Genomic DNA, 25,996 nt, shown 5'->3' with positions numbered 1-25,996 from the left:
ATTTAAAATATTTTAGAATATTCAAAATATGATTGGTCATTTTTTTTTTTTTTGAGAGAAAGGTAGCATGCTACACGCTTCGTTTATTTCATTTAGAAATAAACTTAGCTAGAAATGTGAATCAATCAATTATTCGAACTTGGGTCTCGAGTACCAACCACCAAGCCCTTTGCCACTTGCTCTAGGGATGGTCGGTATGATTAGTCAATTTTTAATTTTAATAATTAGGCATTCTAAAATTTATTAGATAGTTTAACATATTCTTTACTCAAATAAAATTACTAATTAAATAAAATTGATCGATGCTCAATTCTGTCTTTATCTGGAATAAAATTAAAATATAAAAAAAATTACGCTTTTGATCCTCAAACTATAAGGCACGTGACTCTTTAGTCCTCAAATTTTAATAGGTTATATTTTTTTGCTCAAAGTATGAAGTTCTCAAACTTAAGTTAATTACAATTTCAGACTCGAACTACTGCTGTTATAAATATAGTTTATTATTTTTAGTTTTTTATTCTTTTTTTACCCTTCTTATATTTTTATTCTTATATTATACTGTAGCAGCTATTTTTTTTATTTTTTTAGTTTTATTTGTTTTTATAGAATCGACTCGTTGCAACGCGCGGTCACCTTCACTAGTATAAACGTTAAATTAGGTTTAGGAAATAAAAAGCTTATCTATGAAAAATTCTCCTTAGATTCTAATTCAGGTGACCCCTTCTTATTAATTAGCAATACTATTTGTACATCTTATATTTATAGCTCTCTTCTTAATTAGCAATACTATCTGTACATCTTATATTTATAGCCCCCTTCTTAATTAGCAATACTATCTGTACATCTTATATTAGGCTATAAATTTTATACTAATAAAATTTTTATCCACCAAAGTAACCAACTTAGCTTATAACTTTAATTTTATTAAATCATACATAATTTAATTAATTTTTGGATATAGGTGTGTGATTTACACTATGAAAAGTGTACAAGGTGGGCAGGTAGCATTTTTTTTTTTTTAATTCTATACTTAATTACTGACACAAATATGTCAATACATTTCAAACGGCTATTTAATTTAATTATTACAAAATAAATGTATATAGGGCACGGATAAACTCCGTATAAAGAGAACAAAAGTAGGCCATGCGAAAGGAAAAATTTTAAAATGCAATGGGTATATTGGTGACGTGACGTAACAAGCCAATCAAATGTCTCCTTTTAAGGATATATGTCCTATCATGATTGTAAAAAAATATTTTTATTGTACTTTTATTTGAAAAGAAGGAATGTGATTGACTTGTTATTGATGACCCGGTGCAAGTGTGATGGTGTAGAATTCCTCCATGTGAAGGTGCTTCCATTTGGTATCATTCTATTATTTTTGTCCCTTCTTTCTTTTTTCGTTCTTTCTTTTTATCTATTTATTTTTATTTTTCCTGAAGTTGTTCCCCTCTCCATAGGGTGATCTCAAGCTCATTATATTTGATGCTAAAATGCACAAAGCACCCTATAGACTCGATTATTTCTTTGCTCTCATGAACTTTTAAGAACCTATTTACTATCATTTTGCCTTCATAAAGTGTTACTTCCTAGGAAATTTAATAAAATATTTGAAAACACTTAAAATTTTGAAGCCATCCTTCTACAAATCTACCATATATATTTAGAGATTTTAACAGATTACTATGATAAGTGCAGGATTTTATTGCATTGCAATATTTCAATTAGTTTGGCGCATATTATTTTTGATGTGTCAATTGAAAACATACACAACACGATCATTCAGCTATTGTTTGTTACTTCTAATGTGATAAACATACAAACATACATCAATATTCCCTGGAAATGCTTCAAAAATATGTGAAGTTAATATGCACAATACCATGTGGAAGCCGATCCAAGAACAGTTCTAACAAAACCCTATCTATCTAAACATGTAGCAAAAGAGGATCACATCGAAAGAAATCCGGTACAGAGATAAAACTCTCTACTGAAAGATGCCACAAAATAGGATTGTAATACAGAGCTCCCTCTCAAAAAAAACATAATGAACTTGAAAACCTCTTTACGTGTATGATAAAACTCATAATTTAAATTGATCACAATAGCTAACTACAACATAGTCGGCAATTAGTATAAATGGCATTTTCCTGTTCCAGCACATACACTGCACTCATCCGCATCACCAGCTACACGGCTCAGACAATGCTTTATTCGATCATTCATCACGTCCTGCACGAACCGTAAGATAGTATTAGAACTTGGAATGCACATCTCGTGAGAGTTCACGAGGGTGACATTAAATTACAAGCGACACCCTAAACATCATAATTGTCAATCTATAGAAAGCTATGTGTTACACCTTGAGACAACAAAGTTTCATCAGAGTATGCCTCAGCCACCAATGTTACATTAGGCGACATCTATCGATTTACTGGCAAGTCAATGGGGTATATATATGTTTTAGAATTTCAGGTATAAAAGTAAAAAAAAAAACATTGGGATATTTACAAGTGGTTTCCTGCATTTTAGCCATAAAAAAGCTTGGATTTTGAGAATTTCTATTTTCATAGATCTCATAAATCACATGAGTTATCTAAGAATATACAAGTTTCGAAATTAAGACAAGGCACACAGAAATTCAAACCAGGCATTTCTCAGTTATTCCGATACCTTCATGTCATCCCCTAATTCTCATCATTGCATCTACATGATACCTTCGTGATTTTCTCTTTAAAATCTGCATGTTGATCGAGTTTACTGGAGGCAATTATGATATGGGAGAACCTAGTAAAGACAAGTGCACAAACAATGCTAAATTCTATGTAAACTCAAGCATTCTCATGAATTTTTCATGCAACAGATTTGTAGGAGCTTGAGCTTTCCTAAATTGATTGCTCCATTAGGTGCACAGCTGAATTAGATGCTTTGCGCTTGTATAAAATACTTAATGTATGCTTTTAGTAAAAATGAATTTTGCTTCTACTGATGACTAAGGATTCTTATTATTCTATTTCTGATGTTGACAGATAGTCCAAAGGTTGCAACAGAGTGTAGTGATATTCGGCTTAAAAGGCCATTATTGACTTTGTATTGCTTCAGTTATTACACAGACACTGCTTAATCAGCATTCACTTACTGCAATGGAATATATCATAAAGCTTCAGGTGGGCATACACATAACAGCAAGAAACAATCTTGGACTATACCAATGATATCAGCTCACAGGCTATTAAGTTCTCTAAGATAGTATCTTAGTATTGAGAGTTTCTTAATGTTCATTTTGTCTGATACAAAGAAAAGCAATTGTAAGTCGAAGTATTGTGCAACAAAGAGGTCTCAGTACCAACTCATCATGTTTCAATTCCTTCACTAAAGCACGAAATAGTGAAATAGTGCTAATTGAACAAGAAAGCTCAATGATCGTGGTAACGGTTCAACTTATGAACAAAAATGATGTTTCTGGTAAACAAGGATTAGTTCATGCTCGAAAGGAGACATAAATACTGGATTTCAACTTTTACTATTATGGCACAAATATTTTAGTTGTTTACTTTGTGCATCTGTTTGGTTTAGGCATAATTTTCCAAGATATATGTCAAACCCAATGGTTGTTCATCAAAAGATGAGAGGACAACTAGATAGCATTTATCTAGGGATTTTCTATCCCAGTGACAGTGAGAAATCCTTACAGGTAATTCTAATACTAGGTATTATTCCTCCTATATTTGGTTAGGGGCGGGTCGAATTACTTGGAATAGCGGCCTACAAGAAATCTGATTAAACATCTCAAATCTCATCCTTAGCATATTAGGCAAGGAAGGATAGCCAAAATAGTAACAATGTAGTTGTTTGTGTGCTACTTTTTCTCACCAACGCATTAGTGGCTGTATCTGTTTCGGTCTTTCAAGTACCCTCTCCAAAAGGTGTGCACAATTAGCCACATCTCTGGCTCCTTTTACCCACAAAATAGAAAAATACTCTGGTACAGTGTATACTCTGGGATCAGAAATAGAATTAACTGGAACAACACGACCAAAAGTATGAAACTCCAGTTGATAGGTATGTCAACGGATAAATACAAGCACACACAGGGAAGGGGGGTGAATGAGTTGATACATGTCAAGTTCACTAGTTTTAGTAACTCGATGCAAATATATTTGGCTGTGTTGCAAGGATTATTACATTTACGTTATTCGCATGAATCAGCTGGTTTTTTTATTACATAACTTCACTGCTCTTCATAGACATCTTGCGAAATTGCAAGTTAATAGGTTTAGATAACTTTATTTCTACAAAAACATCTGAATTTAGGTCCTGCAGTCTAGTATGCCATGAGACCAAAAGAGGGGGGGAAAAACTTCAAATGTATGCAAAATGCATAACAAACAATACTAAAAAAATGAATATAAATTTAAAGTCAAGTAAGACTGCAACATTTCATAGAAGGGATCTTTTTGATCCTTTACAATGTGTGTGCGTGTGTGTGTGCGTGTTTGACATTTTTGGAGAAATCTTGGAAACCCAGCTTGAATATCCTGACAGCTTGCTACGAAAGGAAGAAACTGTCGTCAAAAAGTAGCCTATGTGAAAGAAACTAGGTTTTAATGGCTTATTGCACGCTTATTTCAAGACAAAATTGTCCAGTGATATGGACCTTTACATGTTGATTAGGTACCGAATGGCTATGTCTATGACAGGCAAAAACAGAAGTTCTTGATCGGTGTGGAAAGGTAAAATTCTCTATGGCTAAAATTATGTGTTAATAAGTTCATTCTTCTGTAGCTTTTCCTGTCTCACTTACCTCATCCTACTGTACTAACAATCTTTTAAGCTCCTACTTATTTTTTCTTTTTGAAGATTCAAGTTTTGTTTAAACTTGTTCACAAAGAGACATCCATGCGAACATGAGATTGAAAAACAATGGACTTATCTCATATTTAAATGGTAATTTAGTATAATGATTCCACGTATATGACCTTCCACTTGATTAAAACAAGGATTTAAATCATAAGGACATGAAGGTCTTACATAACAGCAGAGATAACCATATCAAGGTAAAACTGGCTGAGGACTGATGAAGCTAGCTAAAAAGCAGCAAGGGTCAATACTTGTTCAACAGTAGCTTGCAAGGAAAAAAAAAAAATATCTAGAAACTTTCTCATAGACAAATCCATACCAAGCAAAAGACAAACAGTAATGATCCCTGCAATCACAGCAATACATTATACAATAAAAAGAATTCTCCACCCTGGCCACCATGATTTCAAATTTTACAAATTTTGATACATTTCAAATTTTACAAATTTAACTATTAAGACATTATTTCCAAAAAAAACTATTAAGCATGCATGTCATTCGTGCCGTTTGAATTGCTTAGATAAGCTAATGATTATCGATATAAAAAAGTGTATGACAATGGAGTAATAAAAACATACCACCAAAAGATCATGCAAACCAAGAGGTGCTGTGACAACATAGGATACTCCTGAGTGCTCCTTGGACGCTTGCGCCGCTAAAGAGGGAATATCCTGGGAATATTGTGATACATAATCATATGAAAAAGTTCTAACTCTTTAATTCATATTGATAAATTAAAAAAAAAAAACAACAACAACTAGAATAATACCATGGCAGAATTTTGAGATAGTATTGCTATATGAAACTTAGAATATACCCAATAATATTATTGATGAATCAATATCGTAGACATGATAGTTAATGAGTAGTTTAGCTTGGTAATTAGTGAGAGGTTTAACTTGTTTGAGTTGTTCAAGGACTCGTCAACAACACTCGAGGTATATGTAGCATTATTCATTTTGAAATCACCTGTTGCCAATGCCGCCCAGGTAAGAGAAAAAAGGGACTAAGGATAACCCTGTTTGCGCCTTGTTGCACGCACGACCTGAACGCGTCGCTGATGGATGGTTCAGCCAATTCCTGCAAATCGACAATATTTCAATTATACAACCCTCGCCATTTGTCGCACGAATTTGCCCATTGCATCTATTGCTCGCATGCTCACCACAACTAATTGAATTATAACGCAAACACACTGGAAAATGGATAAAATTGTATAAATGATTACCATATGAGCAGGCTCGACTATTCGATAACCGGTTCTGGCTTTAAACATCGCAACGAACTCATCTGGCGACACCAAAAAGGCGAGAGAAATCCATCAGCCTCTCTGTTCTTTCTCACCTAATTTCAACTACCGAACTATCTACGAATATTGCAAAAGAAAGAACAAAAAAACAAGGTGGGCTGAGCTTACTCAGCATAAGATTAGATTGCTGCCGGCGAGATCCGTGGTCGACAATGATCACGCCGTCTTCCTCGCCGACGCCGTGTTCGGCTTTTTTGAATGATTCACGCCTGACTGTTAACTTCAGAGACGCAGCTCTACGCGCCGCAATTTGTTGCGGCTTCGCAAATTTGGGAACGACCAACTTAGGAGGATTATGCCTTATTATTGTGTGTTTCTTAATCGAACATCTTTTCAGGAAAAAGAACGCAAACAATTAGAAGTAGAACCTTTTCCAAATCGATACAAATTTCGCCTTCTTCGGTGTTCTTTATTTTCTTAACTGTTGTGAAAAACAGCCAACTTAGGAGGACTATGCCTTATTATTCTGTGTTTCTTAGTCGAACATCTTTTCAGGAAAAAGAACGCAAACAATTAGAAGTAGAACCTTTTCCAAATCGATATAAATTTCGCCTTCTTCGGTGTTCTTTATTTTCTTAACTGTTGTGAAAAACAGCCAACTTAGGAGGACTATGCCTTATTATTCTGTGTTTCTTAGTCGAACATCTTTTCAGGAAAAAGTACTATGCCTTATTATTGTGTGTTTCTTAGTCGAACATCTTTTCAGGAAAAAGAACGCAAACAATTAGAAGTAGAACCTTTTCCAAATCGATACAAATTTCGCCTTCTTCGGTGTTCTTTATTTTCTTAACTGTTGTGAAATATTTCGCCTGCAGAGTGTAGTGATTTATTACCTTGGATAAGGGGATTGTGGGATGATGGCCGAATCCATCCCTCTCACACGGAGTCACCATAGGGATTGAGGAGTTGGTGGAGGAGATAGAACGGGCGATGCAAATGGGTTGGGTCGGATTCGGATGTTTGGTGATGACTGAATCGGGCTTAGCCCAATGGAACCAAATCCACGCGCAAGCGCACAATCCAAAAATGATATTTTATTATAATTATAATATTTTTTAAATGATAATATTTTTATGACAATTTTTTTTGGAGTTTATCTCATGATTAGTTAATTTGAATTTGACCAAATTTTAGTATAAAAAATTCGACTATTAAACTAAGACCTTTTTTCTATAGATTTATGCTACTATCATATATATATAATTATAAATTCTTAAAAATATAAAGAAAAACTACAAAATAAAGTTGATTAAGTGTAAAAAGTAATAGCAAATTTTATTATCGTCTTCATTTTCTTCTTATGATCCACGTATTTTGAAAGTTTATAAAATTTTTAATAATTTGTGAATAATTCGACAATAATTCGAAAAGAAATTTTATCCAAAACATTTGCGTACTTTTTTGGCCGAATAGTTCGGCATACACGAATTATTCGAGAATAATAAATCTAATCCAAAAATTTGCGTATTATTTTAATTTTTTAGGAATAAATCATATACGGACCGTTTTATTCGGATTTTCAATAATTCATGAATAATTCGCAAATAATTCGCGAATTAACTAACCATCGGACTTTATCTTGGTGGATGCTTGCGCTAGTTTTTATAATTTTTTATTTTGTGTTAATTTTTTGAACTTCTGAGAGCAATTTTTTGAAAAAACAATTCTATTTTTTTTTTTGAATGTGCTGTGTTGCTATTTTTTCTTTAAAAAAAAAAAAAAAAAAAACTTGTCTTCTTTGTTACTGCACATTGATTGTTTTTTTAATATTTATCTTGTAATTATGTATTGTTAATATGATAGCATATGAGTGACACGAAAATATTCAATATTATATTTAGTTACAATAATTTAAAAAATTTAAGCTAAAAATTATAATAAATTAAATTAGATCTAGGGAAGCTAAAAATGTAAGGAGACGCTTCCCTATAGGCAATTTTAAAATGACCTAATTTTATTTTTTTTTATTATGACTCTTTCCATTTTTATTTCCTTTAGAATTGAGAAATTTTTGTCAATTAAATCAGGGATTTTGTTACATCAATTGGGTAATCGGATTGTATGGAGATTGAAACTTGGGTCCTCGTCCAGACAGAAACCACCAAAGGTGAACCATCACGAAGAAACATATATACAATAAGCCAAGTTTATCAAGCATACACTACAAAGATTTTTTGGAGGACAAGGGATCATGATAAAGGAGAAAGGCCAAAGCACTACTCCATCCAAATCAGAATATGCGTCAAGTCAATGCATGGCCCCATAATTTGCAGTTTATGTCTAGATTGGGTCCTTTCATTGTTCTTAGTTATCGATCTTGGTTATTACAAGCCCTTTAAAAGAGTCAAAATACTTTTAACAAAAACAACCAGCCAAAATAAGGAGACATAGAACGCAGAAAACTTTCTTGAAATCAAAGAAGAAAATGGAAAGCATTTCACCAACGAAACCAAGAAAATATAGTAGATTCACGACATATATAGATGGGCACATTGAATAGTACAACAGTTCCATGCCGAAGAACATCAGAGATCAAAAGAAACAAGAAATTCAAATTAAGTATTCAAACAACTAAGAGCTCGATTCTCACATATGCTCCAAATAATACCTTGTGCAAGATGGAAATTCACGCTAGATATTGCAACCTATAAGATTAATTCTAGTTCATTGTAGGTCCTCATAATCAGGATTTTTCTGGATACTGCATTCCTCCTACGCTTTTTTCAACTTACAATGGACAAGAACCATGGATTTTTCATATTTAATATTCAAAACTCTCCTCACGTCTGGACTCGAAACTTTTTGATAGGGATCAAAATATGGGCTTGAACTTAACGGGAGAGAAATTAAAAAAACTAGAATCCCAGCAGGAATCTAAGGTAACGACCTCTTGTTTCAAAACCATACGAACATGATTCATTATCAGAAGTAATGCACTATCAGTAGTAATCTGATTCAGAAATCTTAGATACTTGATTATGTCGAAATAATCTGTAATGCCACATAACTCGAACCAAACGCATCCTAAGAAATCGTTCATATTGCCGGGTTATAGCATTCCAGGAATATCGTATATTTTATATTTGGAATGACAACTTTGTTACCAACTAATCATACCGCTTGACTTGGGAGGTTGTTAGAAACTCATGATTCCCATCAAGAGTGAGAATGACAAAATCCTCCCGAGTCCTGAGCCATACTATTGTAAGTTCCCTACTAGTTGGTAACCTCTGGTGATTCCACAATTCACCGACACCCATTACAATTTCCCAACTCAAGTTTCATAGTTTCGGTTTGACTATTTTGAATAGAAAATATGGAGCATTCCCGAAATATTATAGACCATGAATAGAACAGCCAGTAAGAAACTCATCTAATAATAGTAAAACAGAGCAGGGACGAAGGCAAATAAGAGTTTGAGTCTTTGTTTTCCGATGAAAGTGCAGAAAATAGATCATAATCAGCTCGTTACGACATGCAGAACGTGATATTACGTACAAAACCAAATTAAATAGTTTACAATGCGCGGCTTGCGAAGGTACCTGAATTGGGGATCATCTAAGCTTAGAACGGAGGATTCAGATCCAAGAGGAGAAACCCCATCATCCTCTGGTGCTGCTGCTTCTTCTTCTTCTTCTTCTTCTTCTTCTTTGGTAACAATGGAGTTAGAGATTTGAAGGGGAGAAGAGAGAGAAAAAGAGAGGGTGGAGGATTTCTTCTTGGTTTGGATTTGGAAGAAAGGATAATGAGAGTCGGAAGGCAACAGATGGTGGGGAAGAGGGAGAAGGGAGCGGTGGGCAGGCGGCAAGGAGAGAATGGCAGCCATTCGAAGTGGGTGATGGTCGGGAGGGGAAGGCAGATATCACAGGGCAATGTTCCTGAGAAATTAAAAATAAATATATAAATATATAAATAAATAATCTTCTATTAATTAAATGTAATGAACCGAATTTCTTTATAGGTGGCGGAAAGAGCGGAGTGGTAAGAATTCTACACTATCACATTTACACCACGTCATCAATAATAAGCCAATCACATTTCAAACAAAAGTATAATAAAAATATTTTTTTATAATATATATCTCTAAAAGAAGATATTTAATTAACTTATTACGCCACGTCACCAATATATTCATTGCATTCTAGAATTTTTTTGCGGGAAGGAGTGGGGAGGGGGGCTGCCCCCACCTTTTTTTTATACTTTTTTTATTTTTAAGTTTTTTCTATTGATTTTAAAAAGCGAATTTTTTAAAAAAAAATCTAACCTATTTTTTTTCTTTTATTATAAAAATTTAAAATATACACGTATTTTTAAATAGTTTAAATTACATATATTAAATATAAATTTTAATTTTATAATACTGATAATTTAGATATAAATTGTATAATAAAAAATAAAAGAGTGATAGATGAAGTTCAAGTTAAGTATTTATTTAATAAATTTAGTTGCGAAAATTACGTGAAGAACTAATTAAATCTGTAAAAACTAACGACAAATTTAAATTTTGAAGTCAAAATATTATTAACTGACTCAAATCTAACATATAAAAAGGTTGGATAGTAAAAATAAAATTTTTAAAACGTTGGATAGCTGATTCAAAATAGTTCGCAGTTCAGAAAAGTTTTGTACGTTTTTACTTTCATTTTTAATATTAAACTTTAATATTATATTTATAGTCTGATGAGTGATCAATTTCACATTTAAAATATTTTAGAATATCTAAAATATGATTAGTCAACTTTTAATTTTAACAATTAGGCATTCTAAAATTTATTAGGTAGTTTAATATATTCTTTCCTCAAATAAAATTATTAATTAAATAAAACCGATCGTCATTACCTTTTTGATCCTTAAACTATAAATCACATGACACTTTTTTTTTTTTTTGAGAGAGATAGGTAGCACGCTACCTGCTTCATTTATTTCATTTAGAAATAAACTTAGCTGGAAATGTGAATCAACTAGGATTCGAACTCGAGACCTCGGATACCAACCATCAAGCACTTTGCCACTTGCGCTAGGGACAGTCGGTGTCACATGACACTTTAGTCCTCAAATTTTAATGGGTTACATTTTCTTTCTCAAAGTATGGAGTTCTCAAACTTTAGTGAGATACAATTTCAGACTTGAACTACTCTGTTATAAATATAATTTTATATTTTTTTATTCTTTTTTTACCCTTCTTATATTTTTATTCTTATATTTTTACTGTAGTAGCCTTTTTTTATTTTTTTAGTTTTATTTGTTTCTACATAATCGATCCGTTGAAACACGCGGACATCTTCACTAGTATAAACATTAAATTAGGTTTAGAAAATAAAAAATTTGTCTATGAAAAATTCTCTTTAGATTCTAGTTCATGTGACCCCTTCTTAATTAGCAATACTATCTGCACATCTTATATTAGGCTATAAATTTTATACTCATAAATTTTTTTATCAACTACAGTAACCAACTTATCTTATAAATTTAATTTTATTAAATCATACATAATTTATAAATATTTGGATATAGGAGTGTGATTTACACTATGAAAAGTGTGCAAGGTGCGCAGGTAGCATTTTTTTTTAAATTTTATTCTATAATTTATTACTGGCTCAAATATGTCAATACATTTCAAACGGTTATTTAATTTAATTATTACAAAATAAATGTATATAGGACGCGGATAAACTCCTTATAAAGAGAACAACAGTAGGCCTACTACTGTTCTTTCTTTTTATCTATTTATTTTTATTTTTCCTGAAGTTGCTCCCCTCTCCATAGGGTGATCAAGCTCATTATATTTGATGCTAAAATGCACAAAGCACCCTATAGACTTGATTATTTCTTTGCTCTCATGAACTCTTAAGAACCTATTTACTATCATTTTGCCTTCATAAAGTGTTCCTTCTTAGAAAATTTAACAAAATATTTGAAAACACTTAAAATTTTGAAGCCATCCTTCTACAAATCTACCATATATATTTAGAGATTTTAACAGATCACTATGATAAGAGCAGGATTTTATTGCAGTGCAATATTTCAATTAGTTTGGCACATATTATTTTTGATGTGTCAATTGAAAACATACACATCACGATCATTCAGTTACTGTTTGTTACTTCTTATGTGATAAATTTACAAACAAACATAAATATTCCCTGGAAATGCTTCAAAAATATGTTAAGTTAATATGCACAATACCATGTGGAAACCGATCCAAGAACAGTTCTAACAAAACCCTATCTATCTAAAAATGTAGCAAAAGAGGAGCACATCGAAAGAAATCCATTACAGAGTAAAACTCTCTACTGAAAGATTGCCACAAAATAGGATTGTAATACAGAGTTCCCTCTCAAAAAAAGCATAATGAACTTCAAAACTTCTTTACATATATGATAAAACTCATAATTTAAATTGGTCACAATAGCTAACTACAACATAGCATAGTTAGTTAATTCGGATTCGGCAAAAATTCGGTACAGGTATAATTCGGATAAAATTTGCCTTCTAATTTTAAATTCGTTGAAAAAAAAGGCTAAAAAACGGATTCGCCAATTATTCGGTTACGTGATTTATACGGATATTATACGTTCACCAATTAAAAATTCGGGATAAAAAATTCGGCTATTAAATTAAGTTTTTTTCCTCTCAAGATTTATGCTATTAACATAAATACTCATATTTTTTAATTTAAGAATATAAGAATAAAGAGCTACAAAATTAAACTAAATAAGTAAAAAAAAATAGTAAATTATATTATGCCTCAAAATAAAGAAATAATTAAGAAAATAAAATATCAAGATAGTCCATATTTAAATGTAAAATATAAAAGGTTCACATACAAGCCCACTGAGTGAATGGTCCATGAAAGACCACAACAAAATTTTCCTTGTGCAAGTGTCGACAAGATCATGAAATTGATTAGGTATAATACAAGAGTTCCTGGTCCCTAAGTTAATTAAGATTATTTAGCTCTATGTTTGGGTCTTCTTTGTGCATAACAGAGAATGGACACCTGGTCCCTAAGTTAATTAAGATTATTTAGCTCTATGTTTGGGTCTTCTTTGTGCATAACAGAGTATGGACACATTCAATTTAAGCACTCGAGCCATTTGTGTATAAAAAAGTATCCATCAGATGGACTAAAAGCTTCCAACTTTTGCTTTGAAGAATGAAAACTCAAATCGCACCTACCTGGTTTGTAAAGAACCACCCGATTACTGATCTACCGTTGGATAGCGGAAGCGGAAGCGGAAGCGGAAGAGGCGACGAGGAGGGTTTCGATTTCTGATGAGTGAAGAACCCGATCTTCGATCTTCGATTTCTGAAGAGGAGGGCTTCCGATGGCGTTCGGCGAGCGGCCGGAAGGGAAGAGGGGGAGGGGAAGGGGCCGCGACGCAAACCCTTTTTTTTGGGAGGGGTGCGGGTGCGGGGACTCGTGGGAGGGAAAAATTCTAGAATACACCGGATATATTAGTGGCGTGGCGTCACAAATCAATCAAATAACTCATTTTAAAGATATATGTTCCATCATCATTGTAAAAAAATATTTTTATTATACTTTTGTTTAAAAATAAAAAATATAATTGGTTTGTTATTGATGACGTGGTACAAGCGTGATAATGTAGAACTTCTCCGTAGGAGGGGGGCGATTCTTTTCAGAAAGGTTTTTTTATTTTTTTATTTTTGGCCTTTTGGACGACAAGACGAGGGAAATTTCTAGAATGCAACAGGTATATTAGTGACGTGGTGTAATAAGCCAATTAAATTTATCTTTTTAAGAATATATGTCCCATCATGATTGTAAAAAAATATTTTTATTGTACTTTCGTTTGAAAAGAAGGAATGTGATTGGCTTGTTATTGATGACGTGGTGCAAGTGTGACGGTGTAGAATTCCTCGAGGGCGAGGGTTTTCAGAAAGGTTTTTTTTTTTTTCCTGTTTTGGGCCACCCGCGAGGCCCGAGTCCGCAAGGACCACGACTCTGCGTCGCAGGCTCGCAGCAACCGGGCCGTTCTTTTGGGCCGAATTATTCGCGAATTGCGTTTAATTCGCGAACAATTATTTTTAGCCAAAAAAAGGCAAATTTTTTCCAATTTTTGGGAAAAATACGAAAACGGCTCTTTTATTCGGCTTTCAAAAAATTCACGAATTATTCGTGAATAATTCGCGAATAAACTAACTATGCTACATAGTCGGCAATTAGTATAAATGGCATCTTCCTGTTCCGGCACACACACTGCACTCATCCGCATCACCAGCTACGTGGCTCAAACAATGCTTTATTCGATCATTCATCACGTCCAAGATAGTATTAGAACTTGGAATGCACATCTCGTGAGAGTTCACGAGGGTGACATTAAATTACAAGCGACACCATAAATATCATGATTGTCAATCTACAGAAAGCTATGCGTTACACCTTGAGACAACAAAGTTTCATCAGTATGCCTCTGCCATCAATGTTACATTAGGCGACATCTATCAATTTACTAGCAGGTCAATGGGGTATATATATGTTTTAGAATTTCAGGTATAAAAGTAAAAAAAAAAAAAAAAAGTTGGACTATTTACAGGTGATTTCCTGCATTTCAGCCATAAAAAAGCTTGGATTTTGAGAATTTCTACTTTCGCAGATCTCATAAATCACATGAGTTATCTAAGAATATACAAGTTTCGAAATTAAAACAAGGCACACAGAAATTCAAACCAGGCATTTCTCAGTTATTTCCGATACCTTCATGTCATCCCCTAATTCTCATCATTGCATCTACATGATACCTTTGTGATTTTCTCTTTAAAATTTGCATGTTGATCGAGTTTACTGGAGGCAATTATGATATGGGAGAACCTGGTAAAGACAAGTGCGCAAAGCAATGCTAAATTTCTATGTAAACTCAAGCATTCTCATGAATTTTTCATGTAACAGATTTGTAGGAGCTTGAGCTTTCCTAAATTGATTGCTCCATTACGTGCACAGCTGAATTAGATGCTTTGCGCTTGTATAAAATACTTAATGTATGCTTTTAGTAAAAATGAATTTTTCTTTTACTGATGACTAAGGATTCTTATTATTCTCTTTCTGATGTTGACAGATAGTCCAAAGGTTGCAACAGAGTGTAGTGATATTCAGCTTAAAAGGCCATTATTGACTTTGTATTGCTTTAGTGCTTACACAGACACTGCTTAATCAGCATTCATTTACTGCAATGGAATATATCATAAAGCTTCAGGTGGGCATACACGTAACAGTAAGAAACAATCTTGGATTATACCAATGATATCAGCTCACAGGCTATTAAGTTCTCTCAAATAGTATCTTAGTATTGAGAATTTCTTAATGTTCATTTCGTCTGATACAAAGAAAAGCAATTGTAAGTCGAAGTATTGTAATGGTTTACAGTGCAACAAAGAGGTCTCAGTACCAACTCATCATGTTTCAATTCCTTCACTAAAGCACGAAATAGTGAAATAGTGCTGATTGAACAAGAAAGCTCAATGATCGTGGTAACGGTTCAACTTACGAACAAAAATGATGTCTCGGCTAAACAGGGATTAGTTCATGCTCGAAAGGAGGCATAAATACTGGATTTCAGCTTTTACTATTATGGCACAAATATTTTAGTTGTTTACTTTGTGCATCTGTTTGGTTTAGGCATAATTTTCCAATATATATGTCAAACCCAATGGTTGTTCATCAAAAGATGAGAGGACAACTACATAGCATTTGTCTAGGGATTTTCTATCCCAGTGACAGTGAGAAATCCTTACAGGTAATTCTAATACTAGGTATTATTCCCCCTATATTTGGTTAGGGGCGGATCAAATTACTTGGATTAGCGACCTACAAGAAATCTGATTAAACATCTCAAATCTGATCCTCAGCATGTTAGGCAAAGAAAGATAGCCAAAACAGTAGCAACGTAGTGGTTTGTGTGCTACTTTTCTGACCAACGCATTAGTGGCTGTATCTGTTTCAGTCCTTCAGGTACCCTGTCCAAAAGGTGTGTGCAATTAGCCACATCTGTGGCTCCTTTTACCCACAAAATAGAAAAACACTATGGTACAGTGTATACTCTGGGATCAGAAATAGACTTAACAGGAACAACACTATCAATAGTATAAAACTGCAGTTGATAGGTATGTCAATGGATAAATACAAGCACACACAGGGAGGGGGGGTGAATGAGTTGATACATGTCTAGTTCACTAGTTTTAGTAACTCAATGCAAATATATTTGGCTGCGTTGCAAGGATCACGTTATTCGCATGAATCAGCTGGTTATTTTATTACATAAGTTCATTGCTCTTCATAGACATCTTGCGAAATTGCAAGTTACTAAGTTTAGATAACTTTATTTCTACAAAAACATCTGAATTTAGGTTCTGCAGTCTAGTATGCCATGAGACCAGAAGAGGGGGGACAAACTTCAAATGTATGCGAAATGCATAACAAACAATACTAAAAAAATGAATATAAATTTAAAATCAAGTAAGACTGCAACATTTCATAGAAGGGATCTTTTTGATCCTTTACAATGTGTGTGCGTGTGTGTGTGCGTGTTTGACATTTTTGGAGAAATCTTGGAAACCCAGCTTGAATATCCTGACAGCTTGCTACGAAAGGAAGAAACTGTCGTCAAAAAGTAGCCTATGTGAAAGAAACTAGGTTTTAATGGCTTATTGCATGCTTATTTCAAGACAAAGTTGTTCAGTGATATGGACCTTTACATGTTGATAGGTACTGAATGGCTACGTCTATGACAGGCAAAAACAGAAGTTCTTGATCAGTGTGGAAAGGTAAAATTCTCTATGACTAAAATTGTGTGTTAATAAGTTCATTCTTCTGTAGCTTTTCCTGCCTCACTTACCTCATCCTACTGTACTAACAATCTTTTAAGCTGCTACTTGTTTTTTTCTTTTTGAAGATTCAAGTTTTGTTTAAACTTGTTCACAAAGAGACAACCATGCAAACATGAGATTGAAAAACAATGGAGTTATCGCATATTTAAATGGTAATTTAGTTGAATGACTCCACGTATATGACCTTCCACTTGATTAAAACAAGGATTTAAATCATAAGGACATGAAGGTCTTACATAACAGCAGAGATAACCATATCAAGGTATAACTGGTTGAGGACTGATGAAGCTAGCTAAAAAGCAACAAAGATCAATATTTGTTCAACAGTAGCTTGCAAGGAAAAAAAAAATAAAAAATCTAAAAACTTTCTCATAGACAAATCCATACCAACCAAAAGACAAAAAAGAGTAATGATCCCTGCAATCACAGCAATACATTATACAATAAAAAGAATTCTCCACCCTGACCACCATGATTTCAAATTTTACAAATTTTGTTACATTTCAAATTTACAAATTTAACTATTAAGACATTATTTCCGAAAAAACTATTAAGCATGCATGTCATTAGTGCCGTATGAATTGCTTAGTTAAGCTAATGATTATTGATATAAAAAAGTGTATGACAATGGAGTAATAAAAACATACCACCAAAAGATCATGCAAACCAAGAGGTGCTGTGACAACATAGGATATTCCTGAGTGCTCCTTGGATGCTTGTGCTGCTAAAGAGGGAATATCCTGGGAATATTGTGATACATAATCATATGAAAAAGTTCTAACTCTTTAATACATATTGATAAATTTTTTAAAAAAGAAACAACTAGAATAAAACCATCGCAGAATTTTGAGATAGTAATGCTATATGAACCTCAGAATATACCAAATAATATTGTTAATGAATCAATATCGTACACATGATAGTTAACGAGTAGTTTAGCTTGGCAGTTAGTGAGACGCTTAACTTATTTGAGTTGATTTCCATGTCAAGTGTCATATGAAAATTCGGAAAGCTAAGCCACTCACTGATTATATCAAGGACTCATCAACAACACTCCAAGGTATATGTAGCATTATTCATTTTGAAATCACCAGTTGCCAATGCCGTCCAGGTAAGAGAAAAAAGGGACTAAGGATAACCCTGTTTGCTCCTTGTTGCACGCACGACCTGAATGCGTCGCTGATGGATGGTTCAGCCAATTCCTGCAAATCGACAATATTTCATTTATACAACCGTCGCCATTTGTCGCACAAATTTGCCCATTGCATATATTGCTCACATTCTCACCACAACTAATTGAATTATAACGCAAACACACTGGAAAAGATAAAATTGTATAAATGATTACCATATGAGCAGGCTCGACTATTCGATAACCGGTTCTGGCTTTAAACATAGCAACGAACTCATCTGGTGACATCGAAAAGGCGAGAGAATTTCATCAGCCTCTCTGTTCTTTCTCGCCCAATTTCAACTACCGAACTATCTACCAATATCGCGAAAGAACGAACAAAAAAACAAGGTGGGCTGAGCTTACTCAGCATAAGATTAGATTGCTGCCGGCGAGATCCGTGGTCGACAATGATCACGCCGTCTTCCTCGCCGACGCCGTGTTCGGCTTTTCTGAATGATTCACGCCTGACTGTTAACTTCAGAGACGCAGCTCTACTCGCCGCAATTTGTTGCGGCTTCACAAATTTGGGAACGACCAATTTACGAGGACTATGCCTTATTATTGTGTGTTTCTTAGTCGAACATCTTTTCAGAAAAAAGAACATAAACAATTAGAAGTAGAACCAAATTTCAACAGTCGAACATCTTTTCAGAAAAAAGAACATAAACAATTAGAAGTAGAACCAAATTTCAACTTCTTCGGTGTTTTTTATCTTGGGTGATTTATTACCTTAGGGAAGGGGATTGTGAGATAATGGCCGAATCCATCCCTCTCGCACGGAGTTGTCACCGCGGGATTGTGTAATATACCGGTCACCGCGGGATTGTGTAATATACTGGACGATTCGCAACCGTTAGATGATGAAATTGCTCTGATGGCTTGGTCGGCGATGAGGATATGATGATGCTTCCGGCAGCGGCTCCGACGGATTCGAGGTAAGAAACCGAGGTAAGATGAGGTAAGAGAGAGAAAGTGACAGAGATAGAATTGGGATAAAGATGGAGATAAAGATAGAAATAGAGAGTAGAAATTGGGAGAGAGATTAGAGAAGAGATGAGAGAGAATTGGGAAGAGAAGTAGTAGAGAAGAAGAAGGGTTTGGAGGAAGAATTTTGGGGAAGAAAATAGATCCTAATTCATTTCATTCATGCCTTTCAATTACATTCTCGTACTATTTATAATCTCTAAGACTTGTACTAAACTGTAATTAAGCTATTCTACGAGGACTAACAGCACTTTTGTTAAAAATGGAACAGTGGGCCTTCTGGGTTGAATTCGGATGGTTTATGGGCCTCGTCTGAGCTTAGCAGGCCCAAGATGCTTTAATAAATGGATGCGGGTTAGCAGCGCTTCCTCCGCGTAGCCCACAAACCGGCGGGTAGTGGGTCCGCCTTTCTCATCCGATCCAGCAGCTTGGTCGCCCGCTCCGCTAGCTGACTTCGGGTCTGGTCTATCGGGTGCTTCCTCCGCGTAGCCCTCAACCCGGCGGATATTGGGTCCGCCTTTTGCATCCGCTCCGAAGAACTGCCAATTCGACCCGCCAGCTTCCATCTTTCCTCCCAATGCCAAGATCCGGTCAGATCTTCTTCTTCCATCGCTTCGATCCTCCCTTCCATCCTCAGAACAGCATGGATGCCCTAGCCCGTCGATCCACCCGAGCACCTCGCGCCTGCCATTTCCGCCAAGCCCGCGCCTTGCTCAATCTACTGGCGCCATTTATTTCCATTCTACTATGCAAAGTTAACATTTTTACTAACTTCTAGCTTCCCCTGCTTACTACTACTTCTACTTATACTTCAGGGAACCGGAGGAGAGCGCCGGGGATAGAACGGGCGATGCAAATGGGTCGGGTCGGGTTCGGATCTTTGATGATGACTGAATCGGGCTTTACCCTAGTGGAACCAAATCCACGCGCAAGTGCACCATCCAAAAATAATATTTTACTAGTGAAGGTACCCGCGCGTTGCGGCGGGTAGATATTGTTGAAGTAAAAATTTTCTGAAATCTTTCCTAAACATCTTGTTAGGACAAAAGCATAAAAAATTGCATCGTTTACATTCCAAGCTATTACATCAAAACCACTTTGCAATAATTTCTATACATCTATATTGCAATTAAAAGAATGTACATGATAAGCAATCAATTACATTGTCTAGCAATATACGATTACAACCAAATTTTGGCTGCAAAGAAAAAAATTTATGCCTAAGCGAGATTATCTTAATAATGTCAATAACATATGATATCATCTAAAGATACATCCCACTCTGTAACTATGATGCTTCACTTATTGATATCACAAACTACCCCGAAACTACACAAAAAATAACTAAATAACAGAATTAATTTCAGTTCTCTGTTATAATCCAGTAAAGAGTATATATAACCATAATCTAAAAAAACCAAGTATTTAGGGTAAATATTTGTGGTCTATGAGCAACTAATTTTCTTTGCCAAATTGAATGTCTTTATTCCAAGAATACCAATAGAATTTGACTTTTATACTTTTTCAAGAGGGTTCTAAGAACCTTCGTAGCAAGGTCTTATATTCTCATTAGTTGTGGTGCTTTGCATACCAAAGCTTCTTTTGACTTATTAGCAACATCTCCTTATCTATATTGTATATTCAATGTCTTTGCTTCTGGCAGCCCTATCTCATTCCTTTGGAGAAGGTCCACGTGTCCCTCCTCCACAGGTCGCTGGAGGAGTAGGTGCCAAACATCAAGACGGTCCCACATATAGCAACATTTTTAAAAAGTATCGACAATTTAACCAGCAGCACTTTTTTTTGACCTGTATCGACATTTAAATATGTCGCTATACACCGTTTTTGTTGTAGTGATTATAATTCAAATATGGGATAATTTATGAGCCAGACTAATTTTAATCCAATCCGGCTCTAGACCAAACATGCCTTATTACATTACAGCTATCAATATACTACCGCAAAAATTCAACAAAATAAAAGAGAAAAAGAATAAAATAAGAAGAGATAAAATTTAGGCTAAAATGAATTATTTAAATAAAAGATATAAATTTGTTAAGAATAAAATAAGAGCAAATGCACTTGTCAATATAATGTTGTGAGATGACATATATCTGATTTATTGAATAGTAGATGAAACATCGGTAAACAATAAAAAAGAATCAGCATCAGCATCAGAGCTATTACAAATTAAAGGTTGAGCAGCAAGCAAAAGCAAATTGATGAAAAAGAGTTTTGCTGAATATGGGTTCATTTTGTTAGATTTTCATCAGCATTTATTGAAAGAAAAAAGGAATAGAACCAACTTGAATCGAAGACTGTTCTACATCGCATTTAACAATCTCGTGTATGCCTTCTCCAACAACCGCTTAACCTTATTATACTCTGTTGATCACATATCACCTGAAAACTACAAAGTCCAATTCCTAAATTTAGATGTAAATGTTGCTCAAATTTTTAGAGATAATATATCACATAGTTGGTGTACATGATAAACAATCTCGACGCTACAATTCCCAAACAAATGATGTCTTGCACACCTCCCCCTAAACAAAAAACAACCAATATCAGATCAAAGCAATTTGATCAAAAGAAATCAAGTGGAAACAGAATATTCTATTTAAGTTTTTAGAACATGTTGGCAAATAAAATTTTGAAAATACTGTTCAATTTTTATATGAAAGTTAAATCACCATGCAATTGTATAGTAAAATAAAAATTTCTAATATTTAGATGGCTATTTCAATGTTGTTCAAGAAGATCTATACTTTACTTAGAAAAGATAGAAGAAACACGTTGAAAGATGGATCAATAAACAACTCTTTTATACACCTGTAGGAACCACCCAAGGATCATGGCAGCTTCTTGATAGAAGCTTAGTTTCTTGCCGATTTATAGTCACAGTTTGTTGTTTCTTCTACAGAAATAAATTAGATGTTATCGATATTATAATTCTAGAACCTGCATGAGTAATATTTAATAAACAGAACCAAATAGTTGTGCATTTTTTTCAAATTTCTTTTTCTTTGCTTGTTGTGCGCATGTTAAGTAACTACTTAAACTGCCTCAGTCCAACAGTTAATAAATCTAAAAAAGATTACACTCCACTACCTTTTTCGTCTTTAGAATCTTAATAAAATATTTTGTAACTCAATGAAGTCCAAGAACTATGAATAAAATTTCATCGATTAATTCAACTATTAGACATTAGTAAACATAACTTCGCAATCATTGATGTAGGTTTAAGAGATATGGTAAACTTCAAATTGACTCTAAGTGGTACAACACATTTTCGCTTTGCCCCTCCGTGGTTCAAAAAGTTGCACTTGGTCCCTTTATGGGTTGCTCATTTTCTCTTCACTAACTTGTGGTTCAAAAAGTGACACTCAACTATCCTATAGTTTAGCACATTTTTTACTTTTCCATGCTATTGTTTTCTAAAAAAAGTTTACTTTACCATCTTATTTAATAAAGAATTTTTTGGTGAAATAATAATTAAACTACGTAGGGGCAAAGTGCAACTTTTGAATCATGGAATGGCAAAATAAAAATTCATTACACCATAGGGGCCGATTTGAAGTTTACCCTAAAAGCCATCCTCATATAAATAGTTTTACCATTCGATAACCTCTGAACACACAATACTATACACGACCAATAACTGCAATTTTCATAATAATCAATATTATAAGACGATAAAAAACAAAACAGCATTCTGCCTAATCAGTTTGTCGGAGTACTAACATTCCATTCTCACCTGTATAGAAATAATCATTTTCTTGCTCCTAGTCAAGAAAGTAACTGCTGATAGAACATCAATTTTATATCAGCAAATTTTCGTTTAACGACAAATTTAGCCCTTAAGTTTGAATTGAATTTCAATTTCTATCTCAAATATTTGGATTGTGAAAATTTTAGTCCTTGAAGGTTGACTACAATTTCGATCTTAATTTTATCCTCAAAGTTTGACATTGATGTCAAATTCATTCTCATAGTATGACTTGAGTTTGAGTTTTGCCCTTAAAATTTCAATTTAGTAAAGAAAAACTCATTGAATTTTAATTAAAAAAAAAAGGTCTAATTATAAAAATGCTGATATGGCAATTTTTAGACGGTGTGCTAAAGGAAAAGCTTATTTGTTAATTTGAAGCTTAAGATCTAAATTGAAATTTAGAACAAACTTTAGGGATGAAATTTGCAATTATTGTATAACATATTTATGTGTAATTGCTTACCAGTGAATCCACTTTCAAACTCAAATCCCTTTGGTTGCTGGAAGAGATAGCATGTCTTGTGCCAAAACAGCTTCAAGTTCATCAAAAACTGGAGAGTCCACTCCCTACAAAATTACATAAATTCAGGTATACAATTCATTAGTTAGAATATTTACCAAACAAAATTAGTATGGAAAGCTTGTGTCGAACAACACGCTTATGGTAACATCCAAATAATCATGAGGCCTATCCACATATTTTACTCTACACAATTAAATCTAACCATTAGTAGAAAAGCAAAGGTGAAAAAAGGCACAAATCCAACTCAAAGCAGTTCAAAAAAAGATTTAAAAAAATAAATTTCAGCATTGCATAAATTACTCATAAAGGCATAACATCAAACATAGCTAAGGCAATAAAAAGAAGAATAAGAATAAGAAGGTACTATACCTTTGAGAAGCAATCACATCCCTGCCATATCACAGGTGACTCTAGCTCTTTTCTGATACCCCACCATTGCGTTCATCATTGTCGCCACCGCCACTGCTCCCAATGTTTTTCCTGATTGCCTTCGTCCTTTTCTCATCGCCAAGAGCTCATTTAGGAGGTAGAACTGCACGCCACTCCCGCCGCCTCCGCCACCGTCGCCTCCGTTGGCGTCGGCGCCACCTCCTGACGCTATGCATCATTTTTGCATTAGGAGAAAGGCCGAGCCCCAGATATACCGTGAAGAGAAAAGGAAGAGGAAAAGACAGAGAAGGGGAAATGTGACGCCCCAACTTCCCAGGGGGTCACCCATCCTAGGACTACTCCCATCCTAGCACGCTTAACTCTCTTAACCTCTTGGGCCTTGCCACCACCCAAAATGCTTAAGCCGGGTTAAGAGTTTAGTCCTATTATATCTCATATATAGGACTATCTGGGGTCTCACAATCTCCCCTCCTTTAAGCCCTGACGTCCTCGTCAGGCTCAGACTCACAAGTACCAGGCGATGTGAGACTCGTCTCGCTAGCCCGTCATCCAGACCCTGACTCAGCCGAGACTCATCTCACACTTCCGGCTGGTAATTGGCTCTGATACCATCTGTGACGCCCCAACTTCCCAGGGGGTCACCCATCCTAGGACTACTCCCGTCCTAGCACGCTTAACTCTCTTAACCTCTTGGGTCTAGCCACCACCCAAAATGCTTAAGCCGGGTTAAGAGTTTTAGCCATATTATATCTCATATATATGACTATATGGGGTCTCACAGGAAAGGATTCTCTTCTGGCCTACCTTGCAACCGGACTTTAGGGTTCCAATGGAGTCCCCTTCGGAAGAAGCGGCCACAGACCTACCAAGGGACGTGGAGAGGTCGGCGTAGAGGTCAACAACCCTCCTAATGTTACTGTTGAGTTCTCTAATTAAGCCGACATTCCGGCTAAGATTGTCGGGGATTCTCGATTTGTGGTTTTGATTGATCTCATTGATCAAGAGCTTGTTCTGATCCAGGAGCTCTCCGACAGCCTCGCAGATGGAGGGGTCGGTGACGACGGCGGGGTTCAGGGTTCCGGTGGATAAGTCATGACAGAGCTGGGGCCAGTGGAGGCGGAGGAAGCGAAGGGCGTGGAGGAGGCCGGAGGCGAAGACAGCGCAGATGCGGAGGACGTCGGCGGAGAGGAGGAGGCCACGGAGCATCTGCGATCACATGCCTTGGAAGGGGTCGAGGCAGAGGATGGCGGCGGTGGGCTGGTGTAGATGTTATAGAGGTCGAAGCGGCGCGCGTCAGCGCGAGATCTGGGAGGGATGAGAGGGAAGGTGGAAGGAGGACTACGGAAGGAAGAACGACGAATGAACTCTGCCCAAATCTCCATCCAGGAGGGCACATCAGGAGGCGGAGCGGCGTCTAGAGGGGAGTGCGGCATCGGGAGGCGAAGCGGCGTCTAGAGAGGAATGCGGAGGGGCTAGTAGAGGGGGCGAGCGGTTGAAGAATTAAATGGGAAAAAAATAAGAAAAAAAAAAGACTGAGGTAGGCCTCACAATAAATAATTAAGCAGAGAAGGTTAAGATGACAGGTAGGGCCCACAAAGAAATAAAATTAGGCTAATGACGCCACGTGGACAAAAGGAAACGGGAATTCATAAGAGTTTATAGATTATAATATTTTTTTAAATGATAATATTTTATGACAATTTTTTTTTGGAGTTTATCTCATGATTAGTTAATTTGAATTTGACAAAAATTTAGTATAAAAAATTCGACTATTAAACTGAGACTTTTTTATGTAGATTTATGCTACTAGCATATATATATATATATATATACAACAAGATTAATATTTCCGACCGAAAATTTTAGTACTATATCTCCACGTTTTATAGGATTTTTATTTTCAGCTGTTAAAAATTATTGATTTTGAATCCTTTCGATTGCTAGGTAAATGATATCAAAAAATCGCAAAAATTATTTTCTAGAAACTTCAAATACGCTAGATCAAGTCTAACGGAGCCGATCGTCGATTCGGAAATTTCATCATCGAAAACAGCTCAGGAATACGGAGGCCTTCATGCTCCTGAGAGCACAGCAGTCCTGCTATATATATATATATATATATATATATATATA

At 35.1% G+C, this 25,996-nt stretch overlaps 1 protein-coding gene and 1 long non-coding RNA gene across 9 annotated transcripts; both read right to left on the bottom strand.

Annotated features, from left to right (window-relative positions):
* Nucleotides 1,829–19,264, bottom strand: LOC109715948 (sirohydrochlorin ferrochelatase, chloroplastic-like). Of its 8 annotated transcripts, XR_002217800.1 has the most exons (13): nucleotides 18,924–19,263; nucleotides 18,558–18,778; nucleotides 18,369–18,430; nucleotides 18,046–18,222; nucleotides 17,668–17,760; nucleotides 9,715–10,050; nucleotides 6,281–6,501; nucleotides 6,092–6,153; nucleotides 5,833–5,943; nucleotides 5,442–5,534; nucleotides 3,877–3,958; nucleotides 2,677–2,743; nucleotides 2,196–2,235 (listed from the first exon to the last, which is right to left on the bottom strand). XR_002217800.1 is itself a non-coding variant. In XM_020241192.1 (12 exons), exons 6-11 carry the CDS (start codon nucleotides 9,996–9,998, stop codon nucleotides 2,684–2,686), a joined length of 831 nt encoding a protein of 276 aa, XP_020096781.1. In that variant the 5' UTR covers nucleotides 9,999–10,050; nucleotides 17,668–17,760; nucleotides 18,046–18,222; nucleotides 18,369–18,430; nucleotides 18,558–18,778; nucleotides 18,924–19,262; the 3' UTR covers nucleotides 1,829–2,235; nucleotides 2,651–2,683. The 8 variants fall into 8 exon arrangements, 7 of the variants coding, with proteins under 7 accessions (XP_020096781.1, XP_020096780.1, XP_020096776.1 ...); XM_020241192.1 differs by lacking the exon at nucleotides 3,877–3,958 and having other exon boundaries at nucleotides 1,829–2,235; nucleotides 2,651–2,743; nucleotides 18,924–19,262; XM_020241191.1 differs by lacking the exon at nucleotides 3,877–3,958 and having other exon boundaries at nucleotides 1,829–2,235; nucleotides 18,924–19,261.
* On the bottom strand, nucleotides 20,754–23,984 carry LOC109716102. The gene is made up of 3 exons (XR_002217832.1): nucleotides 23,843–23,984; nucleotides 23,414–23,517; nucleotides 20,754–21,581 (listed from the first exon to the last, which is right to left on the bottom strand). It is a non-coding gene; the product is annotated as an uncharacterized LOC109716102 (long non-coding RNA).

The sequence above is a fragment of the Ananas comosus genome, linkage group 10 (assembly GCF_001540865.1).
Source record: "Ananas comosus cultivar F153 linkage group 10, ASM154086v1, whole genome shotgun sequence".
NCBI classification, from domain to species: Eukaryota; Viridiplantae; Streptophyta; class Magnoliopsida; order Poales; family Bromeliaceae; genus Ananas; species Ananas comosus.
The sequence above is the reverse complement of the archived record's forward strand: the minus strand, read 5'-3'. Positions and strand labels throughout refer to the sequence as shown.

What these genes read in the sequence shown, in the direction of transcription:
- LOC109715948 (XM_020241187.1), bottom strand. Translation starts at nt 9,998, where the DNA reads ATGGCTGCCATTCTCTCCTTGCCGCCTGCCCACCGCTCCCTTCTCCCT. An exon ending in CTGGGCGGCATTGGCAACAG is followed by an intron (nt 5,535 to 5,832) that starts GTGATTTCAAAA and finishes CAATATTCCCAG; the next exon opens with GATATTCCCTCTTTAGCGGC. An exon ending in GTTTGCATGATCTTTTGGTG is followed by an intron (nt 2,236 to 5,441) that starts GTATGTTTTTAT and finishes CGGTTCGTGCAG; the next exon opens with GACGTGATGAATGATCGAAT.